The 11,641-nt window shown below is 42.7% G+C and overlaps 1 protein-coding gene across 1 annotated transcript in view; it reads left to right on the top strand.

The window, feature by feature from the left end:
- ALDH16A1 (aldehyde dehydrogenase 16 family member A1) overlaps nucleotides 1-11,641 on the top strand; it is a 52,646-nt gene that overhangs the window by 3,202 nt on the left and 37,803 nt on the right. Inside the window, 4 exon segments of the mRNA XM_032234687.1 lie at nucleotides 708-1,093; nucleotides 5,967-6,069; nucleotides 7,107-7,233; nucleotides 9,787-9,965. Of these exon segments, the coding sequence (XP_032090578.1) occupies nucleotides 708-1,093; nucleotides 5,967-6,069; nucleotides 7,107-7,233; nucleotides 9,787-9,965 (795 nt within the window).

Genomic DNA, 11,641 nt, shown 5'->3' with positions numbered 1-11,641 from the left:
AGAAGAGGGAGTCAGGCTATTCTCCAAAACACCTGAAAGCAGGATGAGAAACAATGGATGGAAACTATTCAAGGACAGAACCAACCTAAAACTAAGGAGAACTTTCCTGACAGAACAATCAATCAGTGGAACAACTTGCCTTCAGTAGTTGTGAATGCTCCAACACTGGAGGTTTTAAGAGGCGATTGGACAACTATTTGTCTGAAAAGGTACACCTTCTGACAAGCAAAGTCAATGGGGAAATCTAACTCATTAGTAACCGTGTTACTAATTTAACAACTGCAGTAATTCACTTAACAAATGTGGCAATAAAAGTTGTAAAATGGGGCAAAACTTGCTTAACAAATTTCTCACTTAGCAACATAAAGTTTGGGCTCAATTGTGACTTTATGTTGAGGACAACCTGTACTTAAATTCACTGTGTTTTTCCTATTCTTTGTTTCCAACAATATTCTCTCTGGAATTGTTTTCTTACCCCAGACATTTAATATTCACTGAATTACACAGACTTCCTTCTTCATGTTAATATCCCCCCTCTTGATTCTTTGAATCTCACTTTGTCTATATGAATGATGAAAGGACATGCTGCTGCATTGATATATGTACATCAGAGGCTGGTTCTCAATATCTGGAGAGCTCCAGGGACATAGTTTTGATCTTCATCTCTATCACTTGAGTAATGTCATCTCATTCCTCTCTGCCACCAGCTTTTTCCAGGCCACGGAATCTGCTGAGCATGCGTGAGAAGTTGGCCCAGCTCCGGAAGAGGAGGAAGAGACCCTGGGACGACAAATTTGATGAGTTGGTGCGGGATATCCGGACACATTTCAGAGAGAGAGAAAAGCTATTTCAAGGACTATGGGAAGAAGAGAAAGCCCAACGGGAGAAGGATCGGCAGCTTTGGGTAGCTGAGATGGCTTGGATTCGGCAAATGTGGACGAAGAGCCAGAAGGAGAAGGAAGCAGAGGAAGAAGACAAGGGGACGAATGGGCCTGGGCATATAAAGGAAGAGAATCAAAATAGAGAAGCCTGCAAAGACTCTGAAGAGGGATCTTGTAAAGAGGGGAAAGTTCAGGAGCCCCTGCTGTTAAAGGTTTCCCATGCTTTACAGCAGGCGTTCATATCTTACTAGCTTAAATCTCTTCCTCTGGAAGAATTTTTTGGAGGGGGAGGGACTATGTATCCCACCTTTATTATTTTCATAAATAACTCAAGGCAGTGAACCCATATAATACTCTTTCTTCCTCCTATTCTCTCCCAACAACAACCCTGTGAGATGAATTGGCTGCTGCGAGAGTAATTGAGCCAAAATAACTCAGCTGATTTTTATGCCTAAGGTGGGATGAGAATTAATGATCTCCTCCTGATTGGCCCCAAATCACTCAGCCAGCTTTCACACCTAAAGTTTTAGTTTTTTTGTTTTTTTTTAGTTTTAAAGTTTATTTATAGGCCGCCCTTTTCCCTGGGGGGACTCAGGGCGGCTTACAACTCATAGGGAAGGGAATACAAACAGTGACACATAAGAACAATACATAATTAAAATAGAACACAACATTCATACCATTCGGGTGGGGGTGAGTTACAACTTTAACCCCAGGCCTGACGGGATAGCCAGATCTTAAGGGCTTTGCGGAATGTCTGGAGGGTGATGAGGGTACGAATCTCCATGGGGAGATCGTTCCAAAGGGTCGGAGCTACTACCGAGAAGGCTCTCCTCCGCGTAGTTGCCAGTCTACACTGACTGGCAGATGGAACTCGGAGGAGGCCTAATCTATGTGATCTAATTGGTCGCGAGGAGGTAATTGGCAGAAGGCGGTCTCTCAAGTATCCAGATCCACTACCATGGAGGGCTTTATGGGTGGTAAGCAGCACCTTGAAGCGCACCCGGAGATCGACAGGTAGTCAGCGCAGCTCGCAGGACTAGCACTCGTAGTCTCCCGGTTTGTAGCCTTATGGCTTAACCACTAGACCAAACTATCTTTCGTTTGTTTGTTCAGTTACAGTGAATGAATAAACTGGTGGTTGAGTTTGTACAACCCCACATCCAAGGTAAACAAGCCACATTTGGATTTAATGTGGCTTTAAGAGCTGCGGTGGCGCAGTGGTTAGAATGCCTGCAGGCTACTGCTGGCTGCTGGCTGCCAGCAGTTTGAGTCTCACAGACTCAAGGTTGACTCATTCTTCCATCCATCCAAGGTTGGTAAAATGTGGAGCCCGATTGTTAGGGGTAGTATACTGTCTCTGTAAACCGCTTAGAGAAGGTTGTAAAGCACTGTGAAGCCATATATAAGTCTAAGTGCTATTGCTAATGTATTGGAACCCAGCTTGTAATTCTAATGAGCCTTAAACGACATACCTGATGTTCAGGGAACTCTGGGTAAGAACATCTGGTGAGACCCAGGTTAAAATGTTTTCCAGCCTTTCTTCTTGGGGGATTTCAAAGTTTGGTTGTTGTATCCTGGCATTCAAGCTGAATTAGTGTTTTTTGGGGACAATCTCACTCTTTCCCATCCATGGTAATTCTTACAATAGGATTAAATTCTCTGCAATAATTATTTTAGCCTTGGAATCCTTGACAGTTTTAATCTACCTTTCTACAGTCTAGCACTGTGTATCTTAACCTTTAGGCTTAACTGATTGATTGATCAACCAGTGAATATGTCTGCATAGATTTGAAAATGAATGAAAACAGTACAACTTATGGCAGTTCATTTAGTTACAGGTTAAAATGGCACTGAAAAAAGTGACTTATGACCGTTTTTCACACTTAACAACCTTTGTAGCATCCCCATGATCATGTGATCAGAATTCAGATGCTTGGCAACTGGTTCCTGCTTATGAATGTTGCTGTTTCCCAAAGTCACATGTTTACCTTTTGCAACCTTTTGACAAAATCAGTGGGGAAACCAGATTCACTTAACGACCATGTTACCAACTTACCAACTACAGTGATTCACTTAATTGTGCCGTAAAATGGGGCAAATTTACTTAACAAATCTCTCGCTTAACAACATAAATTTGGAGCTCAATTGGCCGTACCTCCAGGATTATCTGTATTTCTAGTGGAAAATAAATCCATACTACATTTTTAGACATCTGGTGCGTGCACGTTTTTTTAAAGAAGAGCAGAGACAAGTTTCTGCACTAAAACAGCTAAAATAATTTATAGTAGAAGATAGATGACCCCCATTAATGGGCTCTTCGGACAATTACATCTGATTAAGGTAATTGACTATGGCAATACCTATATACATAGCTATCCAGCAGGCTGCATTTGACGTACTGCAATCTTCTGCATGGCCCGTGTGGGTCATTCCAGTTAAATTCCTCCCAGCTGTGTTCTTACTACCACATAAATCATGTTTCTCCTGTAAACCAAGCACTTGAATTTCTGGCTTAGGGTGGTACCTGGGATGGGAAGATGGGCCTAATTTCCATTTGATTTTTCACCCCACTGTTCCAGAAACATTTTTGGCATGTTGAAGGAATGTAATCATAATGGAGAGGAAAGAAAAGAAAAAAGTAGATGTGTACAAGGGAGAGGAAGCATGCTGATGGCAAAGTATTTTGATTTTGTGGATAGTTAGTTTGATGTAGTGATTAAGGTAGAAACTAGGAGACCATGAGTTCTAGTCCTGCCTTAGGGACAAAGCCAGCTGAGTGTCCTTGGGTCACTCATTCTCTCAGCCCTATAAAACAGGCAATGGCAAACCTCTTCCATTTTGCCAAAGATAGTACAGGCAATCGCCAAGAGACAAAAACTGACTTGAAGGCACGAAAGTGTATATATTTGTGATTGATGTTCAAGAGACTTTAATATTTAAAACACAAGTTTTGGAAAAGTGAAGTGCTCAGTCGTTTGGTATTTCAGATTAGACATTTTAGCAATAGCAATAGCAGTTAGACTTATATACCGCTTCATAGGGCTTTCAGCCCTCTCTAAGCGATTTACAGAGTCAGCATATCGCCCCCACAGTCTAGGTCAGTGATGGGCAACCTTTTTGGCGTGGTGTGTCAAAAATCGGCAAAAAATCGAGCATAACTCGCGTTGTGTGTCACTTCAACAAAAACATAATTTTGCGCAATTTATAGTTGCTGCTAATGGCGCTCACAGTTCCTGTTGGCACTCCGCTGTTCCCTGCTGTGGTGCGGTCGTAACCAACAGTCCCAGGAGTAGACTCTCTGTGCCGGCCTGACTGGAGAGAGGCGCGCACTGTTCGCGCGCTCCTCTCCTGCGGGTCCTCCCTCGCCGCGCTGATGACGTGTGTGCACACGGCACGCACGCCTTACCAGCAGCCCCTGCGCTCAGAAAGGGGCGGCGGCGATACAGTAAGTGAGTGTGGGCGGGGGAGATCACACGTCCCGCCACCCCCCCTGTTCCTCCAGCACAGATTCTTTCATCCTCGGCGGCCGTGCAGGAGCCGAGGATGAATCGCATGAAATCCTGTGCGTGTCACCCCAAATGGCTACGCGTGTCAGCACTGACACGCGTGTCATAGGTTCGCCATCACTGGTCTAGGTCCTCATTTCACCCACCTCGGAAGGATGGAAGGCTGAGTCAACCTTGAGCCGGTGAGATTAGAACCGCTGAACTGCAGATAACAGTCAGCTGAAGTGGCCTGCAGTACTGCACCCTAACCACTGCGCCACCTCGGCTCTATGAATTTTCAGGTTAGGCTTTAGACCTAAAGCCTAAACTTGGAAAGATTAGGCCTCTTCTTTATGAAAACAGAGTTAGACGTTGGCTGTGGCAATGAGGAAGATAACCAGCGGTATTGCAAATTTTCTTGCATGGAATGTTTATTACCCCAAACCAGAACTTATTAGAAAATTAGGGATGATGCATGATATATGAAGCTACTACACACACACACACACACACACACACACACACACTTGTAAAATTGGAACAGATTTACCTAACAACTGCCTTATTAAGCAATGGAGATTCTGGTCCCAATAATGGTTCCAGTTGAGAACTACTTTTACTAAACTTGCTGTATATCAATGCACCAATATACTTAATAAGTTTTGAATTTTCCACAACCTGGTAGCTATTGCTGTATTATTCCAACCTTGACTATTAGAGTGTTGAAGATACTCCAAACTCAGCTTTTTGCTCTGCCCCCAAATCAGGTCGATGACATCTGGCTTAGGAAAATGGTTACTAACAAAACAACCTGATGTGCAAGCAGAACACAATACATTACTCTCTTAGCTGATCTTTCTAACGCTATGATTATAGACAGTCCTACGGTTTGACGGAGGAATAGAATAGAATGGAATAAGAATTGGAAGGGACTTTAGAGGTTTTCTAGTCCAACCCTCTTCCAGTGTTTAAGAAGAGATTGGACAACCAATTTGTCTGAAATGGTATAGGCTATCCTGCCTGAACAGGGGTTTGGACTAGAAGATTCATTAAGCGAATTCTGTTTCCTACATTGACTTGTCAAATGCCAACTGGGAAGGTCATAAATGGTGATCACATGACGCTGGACCCTGCAACCATTGTAAATAAATCCTGGTATTTTGAACCTGAAACTTCATCATGTGACCTTGGGGATGCTTGCAAGTGGTTGCAAGCCCCTTTTTTCTGTGCCATTGTAACTCTGTACAGTTGCCAAATGAATAATTGTCAGTTGAGGACTATCTGCAATGCTAAAGGCTGAGTGTTTTGGTCTTTCCTCTCGATCAGGGTGGATCACTGGGTAGGGAAACAGTGGATCTCTAAATGTTATGGTAATAGATCTTCACTCAGCCCTGACTATTGGCCAGGCCTTGGGCTGTTAGTCCAGCAGTTTTGGAAAGCTACAGGTTCCCTCTCTGAACCTGACTGTCCCTTCCTGTTTTCTGGAAAAAGCTGCTAAGTATCCATTATTATCTGAAGAAGATTCCAATTTTTCCAAGTAGGTATAGAGTACATTCTTCTTTTCCCTATAACCTGACATTTTCCTCTTTCTCTTCAGTCCTGGCTGGAATCTCATAGTCGCAAATTGGGGCACTTTATAAATGGCAAGTGGCTGAAACCAGATAGGCGAGAGACATACACAATCAAGCATCCCACCACAGGTAAAGAGGGTGGATGAACAAGGGAGGCTGGGCTTTTGTGGGAGTTTACATATATTCTGCATTTCTGCTGCCCTGGGAATTCTGGGAATTGAAGTCCACCCATTTTAAACCTGCTGAGGTAAAGATTTACATTGATTTAGTATTTTATAGGCTTCTGCTCCCAAAACCCAATTTCTCTGAGGCTAGAAAGGCTATATTTTCTGTGCTGTTTCTAATGCCATGAAACTGCTGATAAACCAGGGCTTAAGAGATGCCAAAGGGCATTTACACTGCCTTACTGTCAACCCTGAAGTGAACCTGGCTGAGGCCATCTTGGAGCCTTCAGGATTGCCACAAAGCAGAAGAAGGGACACGGAGATGGGGGTTTGTAGCCAAAACAAACAAGTTTTTCTGTGGGAACTAAGGACATTCTAAAAGGTGGCTGGCCAGAGGAGGAGTTGAAGTAACCAAGCAACCAGCCAGCACCTTGATTGGACAGCATGACCTGTGACTTGTGGGGAAAGAGGAAACTTTTACTTCTTAATTAGGGGAAATCCCAGGAACTTTCAGAGTCAGCTTTTACCAGTTGTGCCAATATGATGCATCCAATTACTTGGAACATTGACACTTATTTGATTCCAGCTCCCAAAACCGTAGTGATTGCTGCTAATTTCTCCTTCCCCTTCAAAAAAAAAAAAGGCAGATTGTATTCCTTAAAACGACAGCAAATCCTGCTTCCCAAAAATGGCTAAGAATTTCTGAACCTTTCAATCAATCTGTGATGGTGCAGTGGTTAGAATGCAGTATTGCAGGTGGATTCTGCCCACTGCAGGAAGTTTGAACCCGACCTTGACTCAACCTTCCATCCTTCCGAGATCAGTAAACAGAGGATTCAGATTGTTGAGAACAATATGCTGACTCAGTAAACCACTTAGAGAGGACTGTAAAGCACTATAAAGCAGTATATAGTAGATCTAAGTGCTATTGCTATTGTTATTTCAGGGTAGACTTTGCAGGAGGAAAAACAAACCCTCTTTCTTCTCCCTCTTCTCCTTTAGGGGAACCACTGGCCACCACAATCCAAGGCAAGAAAGAAGATGTGGACAAAGCTGTTCAGGCTGCTAAAATAGCCTGTGAAAGTTGGAGCCTACTCCCTGGCCATATTCGAGCCCGACACCTTTACAAGTAAGAGGCAGTAACAAGAGGATAATCTTTGTGTCCTTGTGTGTGTAAAGTTTTTTTTTCCCCCTCATATTATACATTCACAAATATACATTCTCATAAGTACTATTAATATTTATCTATTGTCTTTTAACATTTATCACAATCTATTTAGAAATTTAAAAATATAAAAACATAATCGGGATCGCTTTCTTGTTCACCCCATCCATCTTATTTTGCAACAACCCTTCTCCTTTTTTCCTCCTAACCTCCCTTCTCTACCTTCTTTCCTCCTCTTCTTTCTCCTTTCTTCTTCCCCTCCCTCTCCCCCATTCCTCCTCTCTTCCCCTCCTTCCTACCCTCTCTCCTACCCTTATTGTCCCTCCCTTACTTCCTCTCCTTTTCCCTTTCTTCTTTTCCCTCCTCTTTCTCCCTCCTTCCATTGTTGCATTTACTTATTTTCTCCTTCACTCTGATGGATTTTCGGGGTGAGATTCCAGCAAACCTAGTTTCATATTTACATAAAAACAATTTTCCTCTTCCACATTTTATTTTCATTGTAATAATTCCACTTATGTCATCATTTAACTCTATATTTGTATCTTAATACTTTTCTGTTTAGAAAAGTATTTCTATTTAAATACTTTTAGTATTTCATTATTAAATCAAGGGGAGAGGAAAGGAAAAACAAGAGGGTAATCTTGGTGACATACAGATAGTCCTCTACTTATGACCATAATTGCGCCCCAAAGTTCTACTAAGCAAGGTGTTGTTCAGCTTTCTTCAGTTTTGAATAGAATAGAAATATAATACTTTTTGGCCAAGTGTAACTGGACACACCAGGAATTTGTCTCCAGTGCATAAGTTGTCAGTGTACATACAAGCAACAAGTGATAAATCATGATCATGTTCATCATAAAATACATTCATCATAACCATAAGGGATAGTCATAGGATACTAAAAAAGCAATCAACATAAATCATACTAGGATTTTGAATAAAACAACATAAATCGTAAGAGACAAGCAACAAAGCTATAATAAGAAGATAAGGAGATGGGTAATAGAAAAGATGGGAAGGATAATAGTACTAGAGGCGTACTTGGTAGTTTGATAGTGTTGTGGGAATTAGTTGTTTAGCAGAGGGATGACATGGGAGAAAAAACTGTCCTTGTGTCTAGTTGTTTTGGCGTGCAGAGCCCTGTAGCCTCATTTTGAGGGCAGAAGTTGAAACAAATTATGTCCAGGATGTGACGGGGTGATATAAAATATAAAAATACAAAAGCAAATAGTAGGAAAAATGGGAGAGAAAAAAGAGAAAAGAAGAGGGGGGAAAAGAAGGGGAAAGAAGAAGAAAAAAGCTATTGATTGCCTTTGGTGCAGTAGAATAAGATAATGATATCAAACCTCTTTTTTTTTACTTTAACATACCATAATAGTATAAACTAGCATTTCTACAACAACAAATCTATCTAATTGGTAAAACCCAATCAGACCATCCAGAAACATCACTGTTTGATTTTTTTTCCAGGTGTCATTGAAACCAGAGTTCTAAATGATCTTTAAGAGAATTCTCAAGGTGTAATTTCTAATAGCTTTGAAAGAAGCTATGCCATGGTATAGCACCCATAGTATAGTTCAGTGTTTTCAAACTTAGCAACTTTTAAGATATGTGGAACTTCAACACCCAGAATTCCCTAGCTTAAGAGTCCCCATTTGGAACTCGGCTGCAGAAAGCAACAGACGAGCGCATGCGCACGCTCCATTTGCATGAGCAATTAGTGTGCGTGCCTGCCGTGTAAATGGAGCTGCGTGTGTGCACACATTGCCGGCTGCTCTTGCAGGACCATCCCCTCCTCCCCGGAACTGGTCCTCAAAGCTGGAAAGGTTGGGGAAGTCTGCCCTAGCCAAACAGAATTGAGGTCCACACATCTTAAAGTCGCCATAGCTGAAGATCCTCTGCCTTGGCATTCTCCAGATAAATGTATTTCATTCCCAGAATTTTAATTAAAAGTCATCGTACCTGGGGAATTCAGAATCCATATGTGACCTGGTTTGTTGGCAGCATCTATATGTAATTCTTGACTTATGATCAAGAATTACAGTCATACATTGTGCTCGTGGTTAAGCAAGTCACCCTGTGATCATGTCCTATAATATTTTAGTGGTGGGTGTTAAGCAAACACCGCGATCATAAAGTGAACAACTGTGGTCATTAAGCAAATCCATTGTCAGCGAAGGAAACCAGAAATAAACATCAATTTCCAGGGGGGGGAAAGGTGATTTGTGATTGCACGATACTGTAAATGGCCCTAAATGATGTCACTTGCTGAGTGTTCAAAATATGATTACGTGGCCATGGGGTGGGCTAATTGTCAGAAATTAAAATATGGGTCATAGGTAATCCTGTGGAGGTCTGTCGTACATTTGAACGGTTGTAAACGACTGGTCGTAAGTCGAGAGGAAGAGTTTCTTTCTTAACATGCTATAGCTTATTCCTTTCAGCTGGTCCTGGAACTGCAATGCGTGGGCCCATTCAGCCCAGCTGTGCTTTATCTGAAGTTGCCTCTTCCCACAGTATTGCCAGGACCATCCAGAAACATCAGCGGCTGCTCAGCGTTCTGGAGAGTCTCGACAGTGGAAACTTGATCCGTGAAAGCCAAGAAGCGGATCTCCCTTTGGTTGTACGCCATTTCTACCACTACGCAGGATGGGCCCAGCTGATGGAGGAACAGATGAGCAACTGGCAACCACTTGGTAAGCTGGGGAGACTGGAAAATAATATCCGGCGTCCTATTTAGTCAGGTTTTCCTAGCATGAAGATTATCTGCCCACACCCCCTGAAGCACTGAATATTGGATCTGACTGGGGAATTCTGGGAGTTGAAGACCACGAGTCTTAAAATTGCCAGGTTGGAGACTTCTGCACTAGAAGGGAATGAAATGGTTGAAACACTTGGTTTTAGGTTCTATGTAATGGTTACAAGTTCACAGCAGGTTGTTTTGATCCCTTGAAAGCTCCTGAAGCTTCCTGTTGACACTTGAAATACCACCCAAAATGCCCCTAACAGGAACAAGGCACATTGGAAGCTTGAAATGACCTGACTTTGACCATTCGGTGTGCCCTTGTCATGTACAATAAAGCAATAGTGACCAAAGAAAAGAGACGCTTGTTTATCAAAATTGCAATGCTTCTGAAATTAAGGACTGGGTCGTCCTTGACCTACAACCACAACTGAGCTCAAAATTTTTGTTGTTAAGAGAGACATTTGTTAAGTAAGTTTTGCCCCATTTCACGACTTCTTGCCACAGTTGTTAAGTGAATCACTGCGGTTGATAAATTAGTAACCTGGTTGTTAAAGTGAATCTGATTTCCCCTTGACTTTGCTTGTCTGAAGGTCTCAAAAGGTGATCACATGACCTGGAACACAGCAAAGGTCATTAATATGAACCAATTCCCAAGCATCTCAATTTTGATCACATGATCATGGGGATGCTGTAAAGGTCGTAACTATGGAAAATGGCCACAAGTCACATTTTTCATTGCCTTTGTAACTTTGAATGATACCTAAATGAAGTTCTGTTAAATTGAGGACTACCTGTATATAGAATGTCTGTACACAAAGAGGCTTTTTCTTTGCATCTAACTGTATTTTTGGTAGGGTGGGGGGAGTGAGTTGGAGACACCAAATGAAGGTTACTTAGATATTCCAATTGGGGTGGGGAGAAATGAGTGACTTTATTGCGTCTCCAGTCTTTGTGTTGTCCCCTACTCTCTAGCATAGGGGTCTGCAACCTTAAATATCAAACAGCCCTTTTGGACCTATTTCCCACAGAAAAGAAAAAAAACTGGGAGCCACAAAACCTGAGTGGGGCGTGGCCAACTCAACGTCACTCCCACCCAATCACATGACCCGCCATGCCTACCCAGGTTTTTCCCCCTGGTGTTTTCTGAGGGAAACTGCTCCCCTCCCTCCCTCCCTCCTGGGGGTGGGTAATGGGAATCTGACCTCCGGAGACAGAGAACGAGAGTTAGAAGAGATGTGGGGGGAAAAACCCCCAACAAGTGAGTGCATATTTGTAAGCAGCCCTCTTCCCAGCTATTCAAGAGCCAAGGTGGCGCAGTGGTTAAATGCAGCACTGCAGGCTACTGCTAGATCAGCAGGTCAGCGGTTCAAATCTCACCGGCTCAGGGTTGACTCAGCCTTCCATCCTTCCGAGGTGGGTAAAATGAGGACCCAGATTGTTGGGGGCAATATGCTGACTCTCTGTAAACCGCTTAGAGAGGCCTGAAAGGCCTATGAAGCGGTATATAAGTCTACTGCTATTGCTATTGCTATTGCTATTCTGGATCCCTGTGCAAGAGTAAGTTGCTGCAAGAATAGTATTTGGGTATAAAAGACAGATCGTTACACTCGTCCAGTACTCGATCTC

Source organism: Thamnophis elegans, chromosome Z, assembly GCF_009769535.1.
Source record: "Thamnophis elegans isolate rThaEle1 chromosome Z, rThaEle1.pri, whole genome shotgun sequence".
NCBI lineage: Eukaryota > Metazoa > Chordata > Lepidosauria > Squamata > Colubridae > Thamnophis > Thamnophis elegans.
Note: the sequence above shows the minus strand (reverse complement) of the source record. Positions and strands in the feature narration are given on the sequence as shown.